This window comes from Prionailurus bengalensis, unplaced genomic scaffold, assembly GCF_016509475.1.
Source record: "Prionailurus bengalensis isolate Pbe53 unplaced genomic scaffold, Fcat_Pben_1.1_paternal_pri Un_scaffold_53, whole genome shotgun sequence".
In the NCBI taxonomy this organism is placed as follows: Eukaryota; Metazoa; Chordata; class Mammalia; order Carnivora; family Felidae; genus Prionailurus; species Prionailurus bengalensis.
In genome coordinates, this window is record NW_025091156.1 from 110,336 (window position 1) to 128,447 (window position 18,112).

The following is an 18,112-nucleotide window of genomic DNA, read 5'->3' on the forward strand; positions in this document are numbered from 1 at the left end:
ATATAAACAAATTTTCTGTTAAAAAAAAGCTATTTACGTTGTGCTCTTTAACAGAAATTGTGAAGTAACATGACTTAAATAGGAAATTATTTTTTCTTATCTTTTAATCCTGTGAATTAATTATGCAAAATAAAATTACTGTAATTTCACTGGATTACTATTTTGCTATTTATCAGGAACTATAGGTTTTTACTAATAATATGTTTTTTTTTTTATTTTTTTTTCAACGTTTATTTATTTTTGGGACAGAGAGAGACAGAGCATGAACGGGGGAGGGGCAGAGAGAGGGAGACACAGAATCTGAAATAGGCTCCAGGCTCTGAGCCATCAGCCCAAAGCCTGACGCGGGGCTCGAACTCCCGGACCGCGAGATCGTGACCTGGCTGAAGTCGGACGCTTAACCGACTGCGCCACCCAGGCGCCCCACTAATAATATGTTTTGACACCAAATTTAATTTTGTTTTTTCCCCTCTTAGATAGAGCCTTGAGAATATCACGGTAAGAATTTAAGCTTTAGTTTTCTTTGCAATATTTTCTCAGTACTGGTGTTTGATGTGGGTTGTTTTTTTTTAATGTTTGAGTGAGAGAGAAAGAGTGCAAGTGGGGGAGGGACAGAGAGGGAGAGACACACACAGAGTCCAAAGTGGGCACCAGGTCTTACCTGTCACCACAGAGCCCCATGGGAGGGTAGAACCCATGAACAGTGAGATCATGCATGACCTGAGCCAAAGTCAGACACTCAACCAACTGAGCCACCTAGGCGCCCCTTGATGTGCGTTTTGATTCACCTAAGGATAAATATGGGGACTTCTGATGTCTAATTGACTTTTTACCTCTTGAAATTCATCTTTCTCTTCCCTGTTTGGAGCCTAAGTGACAATGTGGAGGGAGTTGCCATCTCCTATGACATCAGGAGGAGGAACACATCACCAGAGTAGAGGGAATGAAATTAGTGTAATTTTACATAGAAATGATTAGGAAACAAGTGATGATATGAGCCTGAGGTGTGGAGTGAGTACTTTGCCATGACCTGGCTCTTCGTGAAATGTGAAGATGAGAAAACTCTCTATCTACAAGCCTATCAAGAAGCCTGAGCTTAGAGACAAAACCAGATATTGCCAGGCAGGGTGTGTGTCACAAGAGAGGTTTAAACCATGGTTCTGAGTCTGAGGTGGAGGAGCCGTTCATGCCAGGGGAGAATGAGTGGAGATGAGATTTTTGCAAATGGGGGTAATGTATTCTGCACAGGCTCCATAGACTGTGGTGATCCTGTGGCGCTGTCTGTTGAGAGCCAGGGTGGCTGCCTGACACTTAACAAGCCCTCAAAGGCTGGTTGTTCATCCCTTTGAATGCAGTGGTGGTGGTGGGGAGAAGAGTGATCTCAGGACATGAGAGCTCTCACACTGGGCCAACAAAAGAGAAGTTTGCACTTTCTGGTCAGATGACAGAATCAGTCCCTGTTGGAGGAGTCTGTTCTAGAGCTTACATGTGTTACCTGTAATTGGGTGCTTCATGTGTGTTGAATAATATTCCTTTAAGGTTGGAGGGTAACATTCTCATGTTGGGATGAAAAAAGTTTGTCTTCTAGGAATTGCCATTAATCCAGATCCTCCAGCCACTAAGTGTAAAGCTGAGATGGTACCCGTATGTTTGATTCCAAAGACCTTGTCCTCCAGGGCCCCCGCCCTAGGGTTCACGAAAGGCAATCTGTGAGCAGCAGGAAGTCATCCAAGGCCTTTGAGTAGTCAGTCAGTCAGCAGCAGTTTGAGCTTTCCTTGTGTGGAATTCCAAATAGCACCTGGGAGTGTGAGTGGCTCAAATCAAGACTAAATGATGGTTTTGTTTGTTCCATTATTTGCAGGGACCTATTTATGTACCTTAATAATTGGAGGAGAGAAATGTAAGTTGATAGGATTTGATTTTTGTTTCATCTCTGGTGGTGACATAAGTATTTGAAGTGGTTGGATTTTCTAAGAAGGGTGCTTCCAGATGGGAGAGAAATGAGAAGATATTTTATTGTGTTTCTCCATTTTGGACAATATTTTAAATAGGAATCTCATTGAAATAAGGTTTTCTTAGGTTTAAAATGCTGCTAAAACTTGATTTCTTCAGGCACAACAGGAAAGCTAAAATGTTAGTTACACCCACCTGTCAGATCATGTGTGCTGCTAATACACTGGGATTATTTGATGTCACTGGTTTGGTAACAACCTTAGAACATGTTTTGTCTCCTTTTAGTTAGTTTACAGCGAATAATTGAGAAGATCAATACTTTTAAGAAAGAAAACAAAGAATATCATTGCTGAAAAAACACCCATTTGGGAACAGAAGGTAGCATTGCCCTTTCAAATATTTTTTTGTGATTTCATTTTGGTTACTGCCACTCTGGTAGAGCATCCTACTGACCTATTTCATGTGTTCTATAAACAATACCAATTCAACACAAGCTTCACAAATGTAAAGAGCTACCTCTTTATTTGTGAAAGGAGTCACACATTAGAAGATAGGTTTATCTAGCACTATGCTTTTTTTTTTTTTAATTCTGATTCCTTTTTCGCGTTTTATACAACAATGAGTTAAGGAAATGTCTTCAGGAAACTATGAGAGAAAGTAAGTTTCTCTCTGATGAAGCTCTTAAACTGAAGGTAAGAATCCCTTCTTTGCCTGGATTGCATTCTAAAAACACAAATAAAAGGAATGAATTATTATTACTCATTCAACATGTTTTGTTGAAGGAGAACATCAAAATAATGGAGCACTTTAAAGAAATTAAAAAAATAGTATTTGTTAATTTTTTGAGAGACAGGGAGACAGGGAGAGACAGGGAGAGACAGGGAGCACAAGCAGGAGCAGGGGAGGAGTAGAGAGAGAGGGAGACACAGAATCCAAAACAGGCTCCAGGCTCTGAACTATCAGCACAGAGTCTGACACAGGGCTCAAACTCACAAACCACGAGATGACGACCTGAGCTGAAGTGGGATGCTTAACTGACTGAGCCGCCCAGGCACCCACTTCAATGAAATTTTAAATGACACCCTTCAAAGTGCACTTGTTGCCTTGCAAACTCAGAGAGAGAGGAATGTGAAGAATCAGGAGGTGGTAAGAGTTGGCTGCTGAGTTTTACTGTAATTGGGCTTTGGAGGCTTTTATTCATTGGGTGAAGTGAGCACAGCATATTTGCTTGCCATTTACCACAGTAGAGGGTGGGCCTCTGGGAGCCAAACCTCTTTCTGAACAATGAGCTAGAATTTCACTAGGACCACCAAGATGAGTTTTGCTATTTCAAGGACTAGGAGTTATCTTTTATTTTCACAACTAGGTAATTTATCACATCATTCAACTCTGCCCTCGAAGATACGTAGAAAATTCCCAAATATAGTTGAGAGACAAAGGGTGATAGCCACAGTGTATAATCCTTTCCTTAAAAAAAATATTTTTAAATTATTCTTTAGAATTTTTTGTTTAAATTTTAGTGAGAGAGGGCATGCGAGAGGGGCAGAGGGAAAGAGAGAGAATCTTAAGCAGGATCCACACTCAGCGTGGAGCCCAACACAGGTCTGGATCGCACGATCCTAGAATCATGACCTGACCCCAAATCCAGAGTCTGATGCTCAACTGAGCGAGCCACCCAGGTGCTCCATAGTCTCTTTCTCTCTTAATGCTGAACAGTGAATTTTCAACGAGAATGGGGAAGAAGTGTGTGTTTGTGTGTGTGTATGCACACACACACATATACAGATGTATATAAATATATATATTCCAACAAGAAATCATTTATAAGCTATCTGACGTGAACTATTTCCCACCATCTTTATCTTCTCCTAGTGATGTTTTTTTTTTTTAATTTTTTTTCAACGTTTATTTATTTTTGGGATGGAGAGAGACAGAGCATGAACGGGGGAGGGGCAGAGAGAGAGGGAGACACAGAATTGGAAACAGGCTCCAGGCTCTGAGCCATCAGCCCAGAGCCCGACGCGGGGCTCGAACTCACGGACCGCGAGATCGTGACCTGGCTGAAGTCGGACGCTTAACCGACTGCGCCACCCAGGCGCCCCCTCCTAGTGATATTTATGCCTCAAGGTCTTTGTTTATTGCAATGCACAATCCTGTGTTAGGTGCACTCAAATTTTTATGCGATCATTACTTATGGAAAGTGTTTTTCTCTTATCTGTCTTACTTAAAAACGCAAGATGAAAATGGTGAATTCGAGCATGTAGAGTTGAGAGTCTTGAGGTCCAATAACTGTCAACTGGAAAGTATGCTGTCTGTTGCGGAGAAATCCCCATATTGGTGACAATGACTTTGCATTGGAAAGGGAAAGAGTGCCTTCCTGCCTTCACGGTTCTTGCCCTTTTCCTATCTCACCAAAAACAAGTCTCAGGTCATGTGCACACTTAGAAAGCAAATCCATGTTTGTACAGAAAATAAAAAGGCCCTGGAAGACAAGTGTAATGCATTGAGGTCTGTGAAAGCAACCAAAGAAGAAAAAGTCAAACAGCTGAAGGACAAAGCAGGCATCCTTGAAGAATTCTATGAAGAAAGAAAAGTGGCTATAGAAGAGTGAAATGTTCATGTGAGAACTATCACAAGTACTGTCGTATGAATGAATGTGACGGCCAGTAGAGATAATTAAAATTCTTTTCGAATTTTTTGCCAAATGCACTCAGAATTGTGCCTGTCCTTCTTACCTTGCTTTCTGTCACCCGCATTTTCCTTTCTGTCCTAAGTGCTTGTCACACATTGTGTCATGTATTTGGGGTGGAAGAGGGAAGGTATCAGCATTAATAACATTGATGTCTGGATCTGCTTGGGATCCATTTCCATTGGCCCATGGGTTTCAGTCCCATCACGTTGTCTTGTCATCCAGGAATTAGGTCACTTTTGTTCAGGACCACACATGGGTCAAGAATGTGTAGGGAAAAAATCAATGATCTTGCTGCAGAAACCACAGAAATTTATTTCTGGAAAGTGGGTAGGGGCACCAGTAGTACTGGATCCCTGCATCAGTTCTGCTAGTGAGATTGTTCACAGCAGGCCAATCCCTAAGAAAGCTGAGTTATTTCCTGTCCCCCGATTTTTGAAGTGTAACTCCTCTGAGTCTTGACCAAAGCCCGCAGCTTCACTAGGGCTCATCTTTGCTGGCCGCCTCTGAACTAAACACGTTTCCTTCTAAGTCTGTGCCCATAAAGTTGTTCAGCTATTTTGCAGTTCAGTTTTCTGTCCCCAAGTTCATTGATGAGTCCTGGGGAGATTGGTTCCCACTGCCAGGCTGGCTTTGTCCTGGGCTTCCTTCTTCTCCATCTTGGTCACATGTGTCTTCATGGGGTCATTAGAAATTTGGTGCATTCGCTCACATGTTTCCTCCTTTGTACAGTATTTCCTTTTGTTCTCAGGAGGAGATCAGGGCCTTTAGAGTCCCTCATTCACGTTGAAAAGGAAATACTTCCTTCTCTTCCCTGGAGACTCAGCTTCTGTTAGTCCTTCCCACACCTGGGGTGGAGCCTGCTCTGTCTCACTGGCATCTTGTTTTTATCATTTCTAAGCTCTTTGGGGGAGCACGTACAGCACCCTGGCCACCTTTCTATTTTCAATCCCTTACAACAGAACTACTACATTCCAGCCACTCCAGAAAGCATTTGTTGAAGGACTGCCTGAGATGCCGGAAGGAAATGCATGTGCCTTTCTCTGTCTAGAGGTTTTGTGTCAGTTTCTAGGAGTCTTTCAATTTTGCATGTGACTCTTGAATACATCCAGTACCAAGTTGAAACCCTTTAAAGCAACACCATGAACAAAATAGTCTGAGGGCAACACAGCAAACCAGCCTTTCTAAGCATTTCCCTTTGCTGCCTTCACTGTCAATGAACTGAGTCTTGTTCAAGTAGATTGGCTCCATGAAGTTGATAGTTTTCCATCTGAAATCTGTTTCCTGGAGATAAACCCAGACTGTGTGACAGTTCATATCAGGTTCTACCTCAGGTGAAGTTGCTGCTCTAAGATTGGCCTTTTCCTCCACCAGGATATGTGAAGGTGGACGCAGGGGTTGTACTCCTGACTCTAGCGATGTCTGGGAGTGAGCTGCAATGTTGGGGAAGCCATATCCTGGAAGGTCGTCTTTCAGCGTGATTGTCTGTGTCAGGGTACAACTTCTGGACTGAGAATCAGGGCTCCCCACGGAGGTGTGAGACTAGTGATGATCCCTTGCTTCATCCTAATGGGTATGGGTGGTCAGACAAGGTTTTTGACACTGAACTGAAATGAGCCTTCACCATCTCAAACCAAAGTCCAGCTCTGGGAAGGCACAAAGTGCAATGTTATTTGATGACTTTATGATGAAGGAGAGGAAACAGGTCTGAGAGCAGAGACATGGCAGCAGACAGAGGTTGAATTTTCTTTAACTTAAATGGGGTGTTCAGTTCATTTCTCTGACTGTGTTGTCAGTCTGTGCATTTACAGGAGAGGTGGGGTAAAGGTATTTGTATCTAGGCCTTCAAGAGTGCTGGGAGGTAAAAGGCAGAATTTGTGGACCTTGGCTCCTGGACTGTGTATATGTCTTTCCCATCTTAGGAAGCTGAAAATGACACAGTGTGAACTGGCGGCAAAGAAGAATCAGCTGGCAGCTGCAGGGAAAATGTGAAAATAGCTATGAAAGAAATAAACAAGTACAAGTGAGTTCAGCTACTTACCAGCAGCTCATGAAACCTCTCTTCATTTCTTTTGTTTTTAATCTTATTAGAAGGTTAAAAGTCTATGGTTAGACTCAACATAGTAATATAAACAAAAATGCAGAGGACATATGCATAGAGTATTAACAGATAAAAAAGGTAAGATTTAGAAAGAACAAAACAATTAACTTCATCAACATTTCCAGATTTCAAGCAATGGCCAGACTGTGTGGAAACTTCATCCATGCCAACGTTCCTGGGGGGTGGTGTCAAGTATCATAATCTGTAGGAAAGCAGTGTGTCTTAGAATGAATCATACCATCAACATGGTAGTGCCATTTCATGGCCCTGGTCTTTGCAACTGTAGAAAACATGGGGAAGATCTAAGTGAAAGGACGAAAGAGCTTTATGATGAAAGACACTTGTCACATGATGAATTAGGGCACAACTGAAAGTGGGAAGGAATTATGTGAACTCTGAACCCTACGGTCATGGAATGAGTTAGGAAAGGATGGAACAATAGTTTTGATCCTATTGTACATTTACAATCATGTGAAAAGTGTTTCATGTGTAAAATTGTATTAGGGGACAGATAGGATGATGACAACATGGGCAGATTATTGAAAATCATACCCAATATGCAGCCTTATCTGACAAAAGCAATTGTAACTCACAGGCAACAAAATGAACAAAGACAAGAACAGCTGCAGCAGGCAGAACTCACCTTCAGACACCAGGTAACGTGAGTTCTGCCTGACATATGGAACCCTTAGTACCTCATGTGGGTGAATGTAGTGGCCCTTGGAATTCCTAAATATGAACTTTTCATTGTTGCTTTTTCAGATCGCAGATCATGAGAAGAATGCTCAGGACAACTGGGTAAGTGTTTCCTTTCTCCTCCCCTCCCTCTTTGGTGCACAGTCTGGCACGACTGAAGGGGGATGTGTTTTTCTCCCCCAGATCAAGCCTCGGATCTGGGAGAGGGAAATGGCAGAGCAGAGCCGGGAGGTCGCCCGCTTGAAACACAGGTGTGGGAGCATGACATGAGTTTTTATGGGTGTTTTGAGGGATGACAGCTGTGCTGTTTAGTGTCTAGTCAGAGGACGTGGCGTTGCAACTCTGATAGAAGTCCATTCTTTTTCTGTATCCAAGACTGGATGAGATGGAAGGAAAGAGGCTGCTTGAGGGATACAGGAGGCGGAGACGAATGCCTGGAAGTCCAGAGACACAGAACCCTCCGAGGAGAGGTAAGGAGCACGTGGTGATGTGCAGCAGCCTAATTTCTGCGGCAAAGCCTTTTCCTGTGGGTGATCATCGTGTGTCCTGGACAGAACCACAATTACTACCTAAGGATAGCAGGTGGTCTGAAGGGGTGACAGGAGGGCGTTCTCCTCTGGTGCCCCAAGCAGCAGAGCACCTGTCCCTGTGACTGGTGGAGCTCAGGCCCCTCCCCTGACTTTGTCCCTCCCACCTCCTCTAGCATCCCCTAGCTAAAGAGAGGATCCTGGAGGGGATGACGGGACATGGGCCTTAGCTTTCTTCCCACCTTGACACAATGTGAAGACTTTATTTTAGTTTTATTTCAGCAGTTCATTTCGTTACTATTTTTTTTTCAACGTTTATTTATTTTTGGGACAGAGAGAGACAGAGCATGAATGTGGGAGGCGCAGAGAGAGAGGGAGACATAGAGTCGGAAACAGGCTCCAGGCTCTGAGCCATCAGCCCAGAGCCTGACGCAGGGCTCGAACTCACGGACCGTGAGATCGTGACCTGGCTGAAGTCGGATGCTTACCCGGCTGCGCCACCCAGGGGCCCCATCGTTACTATTTTTAATGTTGTCATTTTTATTTTATTTTTTCTTGAACCATAGCCCTACGTTCGTAATTCAGGCTCCATATAGCTTCGTCCTCTGATGTTATCAGGGCAAGTCTGCGGCTTCACTGCTAAATACCCATTGTTTTCCTTTTCTCGTTTGTATATTAGTGTAAGTACATTTCTAATCAGATATAGTTATATAATAACTTCCCATGGAGAAGGCAGTTTATAGATAAGCAAAAAGACTGAACAATCCACCTGGAGCCTGAAGAAACATACCCAGGTTGAGCATTCCCTGATGATATACCCCAATCAGTATGCTCCATTTACCCTTTTTAAAGCTCGTTTATTTTGAGAGAGAGAGAGAGAGAGAGAGAGAGTGTGTGTGTGTGTGTGCGCGCGCGCCCATCTGGGAGGACCAGAGAGAGGCGGGGAGAGAGAATCCCAACACTGTCAGGGTGGAGCTGGACGCAGGGCTCCTCGAACTCACAAGCTGTGAGATCATGACCTGAGCCAAAATCAAGAGTCAGATGATTAACTGACTGAGCCACCCAGGCATCCTCATTTTTATTCTTAATCTGTAATGAAATGGTGATTTCCCATAATGTATACTGAGAAACCTCTGTTTAAGTGATGACTTCTAGATTGCTACTTGAACCTGACCTGTCCACAGTTATTTGATTAATTATGAAAAACATGAACTAGGGCACGGTGAGGTCTTTATCAAGGTGATGGGATTGTCCCCCTTGTCCTTGGGGGTCACCTGAGGCATGTGGGATACCCTCTGCCTCTGGCCAAGGACCTGTGTGTAGGGAACAGTTTAAGATATTGGAGGAATGAGATGAGGGTTTCTTTTAATTTCACACAGTCCACTAAAGTAGAATAAACCTCTATCCCTTCTGGGGTCCTTAGCAGATCCAGAAACTGATGCAACCTCTGTGAGTTACAGCAGCTCTGACTGTACGAAGAATGCAGACAAGGACAAGGTAAATCTTCGGACCATTCTCAGTTGTAACACTTTCGGGAAACCCTCATCTGTCTGTACAGCACGCTCCCCTGGCCTAGTCTCGTTTTGTGTGTTGTGTTATATGTCTGCTTGTTATTTGTTTTCCAAATGCACACTCTTAACCTAGGAGCCTACAAGCTTCTCTACTCTCAGCCTGTCATCTTTTTGTGGTAAGTTTAGAAGCCCAAAGGGCTTAGAGGCTGAGTACCTTAAGACTTTACCATGTGTTTCTGGAAATAACGAGAGGAGGATGACCCCACATTCCAAACAGAAGTCTCCTGGCCTGGGTCACCCCTTCCAGACCTCAACTCTGTGGGAACAGTGTGGCTGCTGTGTCTTCCTTTCTTGATTCTGGCTAGGAGATTAACCTGCTAGAAAGTCTACCACATTATTTAAAACTGAAAAATGCAAAACCCCATCATTACTCCAACTTTTTATTTTGAGCCCTGTGCAATTTAAAATTATTTTTTAATATTTATTTATTTCTGAGACAGAGAGGGACAGAGCATGAGTGGGGAAGGGGCAGAGAGAGAAGGAGACAGAGAATCAGAAGCAGGCTCCAGGCTCTAACCTATCAGCACAGAGCCCGACATGGGGCTTGAACACACAAACCGTGAGATCATGACCTGAGCTGAAGTCGGTCACTCAACCGACTGAGCCACCCAGGCGTCCCTGTGCCCTGTGCAATTTAGAGTGGTCTTAGACAAAGTCATTATCATCACTCATCACCTTCCCGTCTTTGTTGGTAAATGAGTTGTCTGGAATCCTTCCAGCTATACCTTAGGTAAAAATAACCTGAACATTGTGTCCTTCGATTGTGTTCATATGAGCAGTTTCTGGTTGTGTCCCCAGTCACTGTTAGAGCTGATACAGTCTCATGACACATCCCAGGAGTTTTATACCAAAACACTTGCATTAAAGCTGTTATGTGAATTTTTACCTTTTTTGTTTCTGTAGGACTTAATTACTCTGTGTCCTGTAGTATGCTTCAAGTCAGAATTCCCTATGAATTAAGATGAACACATCTGAGCTTTGGAGTCATTCACCACAAGTCACTTGTTCCTCACAGAAGACTTCCTCCAGGCATCCTCCACTCCCCAGAGGTCTCAGAGGCCTTTGACAACACTTCAAGAGGGAAGACTCCTTTCTCAGGGAGAGGAGCAGAGGAGGCAAAGTGAGGGTCCGGCTGCAGAACTTTTCCCCAGGAGTGGCTGTGATTCCATGAGCAGAATAAGAGCCATTTATTTGCACTCAATTTGTTGTGTTCCTATTATACCAAAAACAGAGCATCAGGAGTCACTGCAGAGGAGGCATGCAGGGTGAACTGGGACATAGATGCCTGCCTGTCTGGAGAATGCTGCTTCATCACTATGTAATCACTTCTGTTAACCCTCTAGGACAGGACCCTTGCCATTTTACTTCCGCAGACATGGGCAGTGATGTGTGGTGACAGCAGTTCCTCCTCTTGCATCCACCACCCCAAGCTGTAGGTGGTATCCAGTGGCAGGGACAGAGTTTTCAGGTACTGATGCTACTCTCTTGGATCCTGGTGGCAGAGAAGGTGACAGGTGCTGACACGTTCTTCTCTGGCTTACAGCTGCTTTTGGTATTGGTTCTCTTGTCTGGCATAGGCACGTAGCTGTCACTTCTGTTCTGCAGGACAGTGTGGATCCATGGGGACCTCCTCCGTTAACTGGACGATTCTGCATGCCCTACCCTAGAGGCGCCCCACCCCCATGGACCATTAGGCACATCCACCTCCTGAACCTTGGCAGCCCTGAACCCCTCCACCTGCAACCCTTGGTAAGATGATCTGAGCACTAGAAGTTGACTTGTAAAACACACCCATCTTATTTTTGTTGTTAGCTCTTTGGCCAAGGTGCAGAGGCCGTACCACAGTCCATTGTGATGCAAGGGGAATGTGTCTGCTGCCATTACCACATTCCTCAAGTTTCTCATGATCTCATCTTTGTCATTCCCCCCACCATGTGTTGGTACAGGTGTCTCTCGTGGAGAAGGATTGGGGCTGTATGCAGAAAAGCAGGCATAGCGCTTCAGCAGACATGCCCTGTACACATGCCACGTGCTGGGCCCTGTGAGGCACGAGGCACAGCCTAACGTGTGTCCATCCAGTTGCACCCCCAGCCATCCCTCGTTGTTCAGTCAGTGATGAACACATCTGAATCGGGGCTTTTAGACGTCTTCATCAAGTTATAAGGGATGGTTCTTCAAGTTCTTCTTGGGGATCACCTGAGGCAGGTGGGATACCCTCTGCACGTGATTTGGGATCTGACTGGGGCAAAGAGTTTAAGTTGTCGGAAGAATGAGGGGAGGGTTTTTTTTTGTTTTTGATCTCCAGTCGACTCAAATCAGAATAAACCTCCATCCCTTCTAGGGCTTTTTGCAGATCCAGAAGCAGGCGACACTCCCAAGAGTGACATGAACCCTGGCTCTGCCAAAACTGCCAAGAAGCACAAGGGAAATGCTGTGGCCATTTTCGGTTCTGAGTCCGTACGGACAGCCACATCTTTCTGTACAACACACTCTCCTGCCATTGTCTCTGGTTTGTGTGTCATGTGGTATGTCTGCTCTTTTGTTTTTGTTTCCAAATGCAAAACCTTTACCCCAAGTCTACGGGCTTCCCTGTTTTACACAGGCATGTCTTTGTGGTAACTTTAGAAGCTAAGCGTGCTTACGGGTGAGGACCTTTTCCAGTGTGTTCCTGGAATACATCAAGGAGGATGACACCACACTCCACTTGGAAGTCTCCTACCTTGCCTCATTCTTTGTGGACCTCCTCAATGTGGAATCATCTCCTCAGACTTCTCTCACAATATCCTGAGGCTTTGCCTGTGTTCCTGCTGGCTCAGCCCTAATACCAGTTCTCAGTGGGACCTACACAGAGCCTCAGCTGTGGTATCGGTGAAAACAGGGGTAATATTTGTTTCCAAGAACATTATAAAAAGAAGACATTAAATACGTAAAGCCTCTGCTAAATCTCTGGGAAGTGTCCACTCACCCTTCTCACAGTTTCAATTAAGATATCTCCACACAATGATCATCAAAAAAGATGGTCATGGGAGTTCGTTAAACTAAGACTGTTAACACCTCAGCCCAGGGATTGGGAATCGCCGTTTTAAACAATAAGACAAGGTCCCTCATTTTTCTATTAAAATTCGGGCCCTACCAGACAAAGAAAGAAAAGATCATTACGAGAATGTGTACATTCACAGATCTAGATCTGAAGACAATCATTTTCCATTACGTATAGACTCACAGATGCAGCCACACACTAAAGTGTTCATCTGAGGCCACAAACTACAGAAGACAGAATGCATGTAGGAAAACAGAAGATAAGATGGAAATAACACTAAATCTCTTTGCCTTATAGGACAACTATTTTGAAATTTCAAGAGGACTGTGCTCGGTGACAGACGACAGTGATTATGTATCTATTTTAAGAAGGTGTCAGATCTGCCTGAATGCTTTCCCTGCCCATCCTGTCCCCTCCACTTTGTCCTTCCTACTGTTCCCTAATATACCTTTCACCATTCTGTGTCAGCGTCTGCTTCTAGGACCATCCACTCTCACTCCCCATTGAGTGCACACAGTGGGGTTCCTGTACACACAGGGAACAAGCTGGCAGAAATGGCGGCGACAGAGGATAGTAGCAACATCACCCTTTGTGCAAGAGAGCCTGAGGGAGTTTTCCAGGGTGGTGGGAACTTCCTGTGTCTAGATTTATGGGGTGTTTATGTTCATTTATTTTAGAAATATTCACTGACTCCCTGGTGCCTCGGAGTCAGATAGACAGGTATCTGCCCCTAGGAAATGGCGGAGTTCTAATGATGGGGAAGGATGAGGGACCAGCAGTGACTATGGGAGAGGAGTGAGGAGACCAACATGAAGTCAGACCCTCGCCCGGGATGCCAGGTCTCCCCAGACAGCACCATGTGTAGGAGGGCTCTGAGGAGCAGAGATTTCTTGATCAGACCCGTGAACTACATAATCCCCCTGCAGTTTCCTCACTGAGGGATGGCCAGAGCAGAAGCCAGCAGCTGGAGGACGCCCTGATCATGGCTGGATTGGAGCAGTGGACCTGGGGGATTGAGTCAGAGAAAGGGACGGGCAGAAGGTAGCGACAGGGAGTTTGAGAGACAAAGGGAAGAGAAGAGAAGGGACCTCTCTCTGCTGACTTCACCTACATTTCTGTGTGAACAAAAGGAGATTCTTGCCTCAAGGGTAGGGAAGAAGGCTGGCAAAAAGACAGAGTGACATTCTCAGCTCAAGTGCCCAGGATATCAGCCTTGCTCGTGAGTACCTACCACGGGAAGCCCGTGCTTTCTGTCATAACTGGAACGGCAGCTCATACCATTTAGTGAAAATCAATCCAATTATGAATCCCTCAACATTAAAGTACTGCAACAAAATTAAGTGAACAGACTGAAAGATACAACACAGGATAAAGTCCAAAGGTAGATCGACTGCAGTACTTACGGGAATCCAGTCCATCAGAAAAGGAGGTACCCGAGTGCAGGCATTCAGACACCTGGGCAATATCTGCAAATGTTAAAAAAAAATGTAGTCCTTACTTCAAAAACAACATTGGCATTAGACACAAAGGGATCATGACTTAAGGTTTAGAGAGAAACCATATGACTTCATGGTGCTGTACCCATGAGATCAAGTCGCATCAAATTATACCCTTTAACTTGAGGCTATTTGTTATACCTAGAGTTTCAAAACATAAAATGCTAGGAGAAAATGTGGGAAAGTTCCTTTCTAATCCTGAAGTGCATGGGTGATAGGAGTCTGTCTGACCATGTCTCAAAAATCCAAAAGATGAAGGCATTTAAAAAAATTAGTAATAGCAGAGTAGGAGGACCCTGAGCTCACCCTGTCCCATGTTTTCAACTACATAACATCCACATCCAAGTCCATAAACCACAGAGGGATCCAGAGAGTGGCAGAACAAACTCCACCACTAAATAGAAGCTGTATCTGAAAGGTTAGGAAGGTCAGAAAGGTGGAGGGTGGCTGCCTGCAGAGAGGGCAGAGAAAGTGAGCCCTCACATGAGGGAGCTCACACAAACAAGACTAATCCCCAAAACAGTTGGCTTTAAAACCCAGAGGGGCTGAATTCCCTTGAGTTTGGATCCTGGAGCTTTGGAGGTCAGCTGACCCAGCACTGGGTGATCCAAGAGGATGAGTGCGGGCCAGGTCCCTGCCTGTGTAGAGAGGCAATGTAAACATGGCATTGTACACAATGCCAAGGCAACAGGAGACAGATCTGCTCATGCTGACTTCTGAGTGGTTGGGGGACTTTTCTAATAATGAGGGAGTTCACAGGCACCATTTTTCTCCCCCCCTCCCCCCAGATTAAGCACAGAGGCACCTACCAGGGAGTGGACCTGCAAGGACACTCGCTACCTAACGTGCTAGCTGTGTGCCAGTCCCAAGCATTCTCTGGGGGGCTCACCCACTCCAAGCCTGCTGGGCTTGGCAAACTTTGTGCAAACCGCATGGGCACCCTGTGTGGCCAGCTGCAGGCAAAGCTGCCATTGCACACTGTGCATATCTGCACTGCACCCAGCTATGCACCCCTGGCTACCCTCATAGGTCTCACCCAGCCACATGTCTCCAGCCACTGATGCACTCTGTGCACAACCTTGAGCCCCTGATTGCCCTGGTGCATAGCCCCCAGCCACCAAAGGACAGCTACATATTTGTCAACAGAATCTTGGCAAGCCAGAGGGAAGTGACATGACATATTCAAAGTGCTGAATGGAAAAATCAGCAGCCAAGAATACACTATCCTGAAAGGCTATCATTCAGAACAGAAGGAGACATGGAATCTCCCCAGCAAAAACTAAGAGTTTGTACCACTAAATCAGTCCAGCAAGAAATACTAAGAGGGGCTCTGAGTGGAACAGAGAGACCAAAAGTGACAAAAGGGAGGTAGAAAACACAAATCCAGTGAAAATGAATATTTCTGTAAAAAATCAGTCGAGGAACTCACACGTATGGATATAAAATATAATAACGTACCAAAACACAGTAGGGAGGAGAAAATAATGGGTTCAAAGGTAAATGACCATCAACTGAATACAAACGGCTAAAAGCAAAGAAATTATGTAAAAAATTAATGGTCACCATATATCAAAAACACCCATAAATATTCAGAGAATAAGTAGAAAGAAAATATATCACTAAAGTAAATCAGGAAAACAAGAAAGGATCGAGAAAATCATGAAAAACCACAACAAAACAGGTAATAAAATGGCAATACATACATACAAATCAATAATTACTTTGAATGTAAATGGAATGAATGCTCCAATAAAAAGACATAGGGTGTAAAAATGGATGAAAAAACAAAACAGATTTATATGCTGTCTACAAGTGACCCATTTTAGACCTCAAGACACCTACAGAATGAAAACGAGAGGATGTCGAGAAACATCATGCAAATGAATGTCAAAAGAAAGCTGGGGTAGCAATGCTTGTATCAGAGGGAAAAAAACAGAATGGACTCAAATAAAATGACAAATGAGAGAGGAGAAATCATAACCAACACCTCAGAAATACAAACAACCATAAGATAATATTATGAAAACTTGTAAGTCAAAACTTTGGACAATTTACAAGAAATAGATAAATTCCTAGAAACATATAAGTTACATAAACTGAAACAGAAATAGAAAACATGAACAGAACAACAGCCAGCAAGCAAATTGAGTCAGAAATCAAAAAACTCTCAACAATCAAAAGTCTAGGACCAGATGACTTCACAGGTGAACTCTACCAAACAGTTAAAACAGGGTTAAGACCTCATCTTCTTAAGCTATTCCAAAATATAAAAAATGATGGAAAACTTCCAAATTCATTCTATGAGGCCAGCATTACCCTGATACCAAAACCAGAACAAGAGCCCACTAAAAAAGAGAACTCCACACCAATATCCTTGATGAGCATGGATGCAAAAATTCTGAATCAAATACTACCAACCAAATTCAAAAATACCTTAAGAAAATAATTCACCACAATTAAGTGGATTTGTTCCCAAGCTGCAAGGTGGTTCCATGTTCACAAATCAATCACTGTGATGCATTACATAACTGGGAGAAAGGATAAGAACCATATGATCGGGGCTCCTGGGTGGCTCATTCCTTGAAGCATCCGACATTGGCTCAAGTCATGACCATATGGTTTATGATTCAAGCCCTGTGTTGGGCTCTCTGCTGAAAGCTCAGAGCCTGGAGCCTGATTCAAATTCTGTGTTTCCCTCTCTCTCTGCCTCTACCCCACTCACATTCTGTCTCTTTCAAAAATGAATAAACATTTCAAAAAAAACCCCACACATACGGTCATATCAATACATGGAGAAAAAAGCATTTGACAAAGTACAACATCCATTCATGATTATAACCCCCTCAAGTAGGTTTACAGGGAACATACCTCAATGTAATAAAAGTTATCTGTGAAACCCCCGCAGTTAACATCATCCTTAGTGGGGAAAATCTGAGAGCTTCTCCTCTAAGGTCAGGAAGAAGACAAAGATGTTTACTCTCACCACTTTTCATAAATGTAGTACTGGAACTCCAAGCCACAGCTATCAGACAAAACAAAACAAAACAAAACAAATCCAAATCTGGAAGAAGTGAAACTTTCACACTTTGCAGATTACATGACACTATGTATAGAAAACCCTAAAGAGTCCACCGAATAACTGCCAGAACTGATCACTGAATTCAGCAATGTCAGAGAATACAAAATCATTGTACAGAAACCTGTTGCATTTCTAGACAACAATCATGAAGCAGTAGAAAGAGAAACTAAGAAAACAGTCCCATTTACAGTGCACACCAAATAATAAGACGTCTATGAATATATCTAACCAAAGTGGTGAGTGACCTATACTCTGAAAACTATAAAACAGTAATGAAGGAAATTCAAGATGACACAAAGAAATGGAAGGACATTCCATGCTCATGGATTGCAAGTACAAATATTGTGAAAATGTCTATACTTCCCAAAGCAATTGACACAACTAATGCAATCTCCATCAAAATACCAACAGCATTTTTCACAGAACTCGAACAGTCCTAAAATGTGTATGGAACCACAAAAGACCCCAATCTACAGAGTAAACATCCTTTAGGTGAAGTGATAATTAAGGATGGCATGATGCCTCTGGATCTTCTGCTCCAAAACACATTAACTCTGGCTTAAGCGTATGAACAAACATTAGACGTATCCCACCCAAGGATAATTCTACAAAATACATTCTACAGACGTACCCTCAAAACTTTGCAGATTATGAAAAATATGGAAAATCTAAAAATCGTCAAGACCAGGTGGAGCCTAAGGAGACAGGATGACTGAATGTAATGTGCCAGCTGGGATGAGTCTGGAACAGAAGAGGTTGCAACCGAAGAAATCTGAGTAAACATATAAATTTTAGTTAATACTACCATATCTCTTCAGGATATTGATTGTGATAATGTACCAACTCATAGGCCATCAAGAGTCAGAAAACAGTCTGATGTATGTGGAGACTCAGTACTATCTTCCCAATTTTTTTGGTAACTAGAAACCCATCATAAATGAAAAGATTATTAGTAATCAT

At 43.6% G+C, this 18,112-nt stretch overlaps 1 protein-coding gene and 1 long non-coding RNA gene across 5 annotated transcripts in view; both read left to right on the plus strand.

Annotated features, from left to right (window-relative positions):
• Positions 1–6,564: 6,564 nt before the first annotated feature.
• LOC122478354 (transport and Golgi organization protein 1 homolog) overlaps positions 6,565–18,112 on the plus strand; it is a 318,345-nt gene continuing 306,797 nt past the window's right edge. Inside the window, exons 1-7 of one of the 4 annotated variants that reach the window (XM_043571998.1) lie at positions 6,565–6,665; positions 7,339–7,399; positions 7,506–7,541; positions 7,623–7,690; positions 7,815–7,909; positions 9,381–9,463; positions 10,441–10,570. In XM_043571998.1, coding sequence (XP_043427933.1) covers positions 6,643–6,665; positions 7,339–7,399; positions 7,506–7,541; positions 7,623–7,690; positions 7,815–7,909; positions 9,381–9,463; positions 10,441–10,497 — 423 coding nt within the window. In that variant the 5' untranslated portion in view covers positions 6,565–6,642 and the 3' untranslated portion in view covers positions 10,498–10,570. Of the gene's footprint in view, positions 6,666–7,338; positions 7,400–7,505; positions 7,542–7,622; positions 7,691–7,814; positions 8,278–9,380; positions 9,464–10,440; positions 10,571–18,112 lie in introns of those variants that run through there. The other 3 variants (XR_006295960.1, XM_043571999.1, XM_043571997.1) reach the window with 3 other exon arrangements.
• On the plus strand, positions 11,037–11,992 carry LOC122478357. Its single transcript, XR_006295963.1, has 3 exons — positions 11,037–11,286; positions 11,484–11,645; positions 11,879–11,992. It is a non-coding gene; the product is annotated as an uncharacterized LOC122478357 (long non-coding RNA).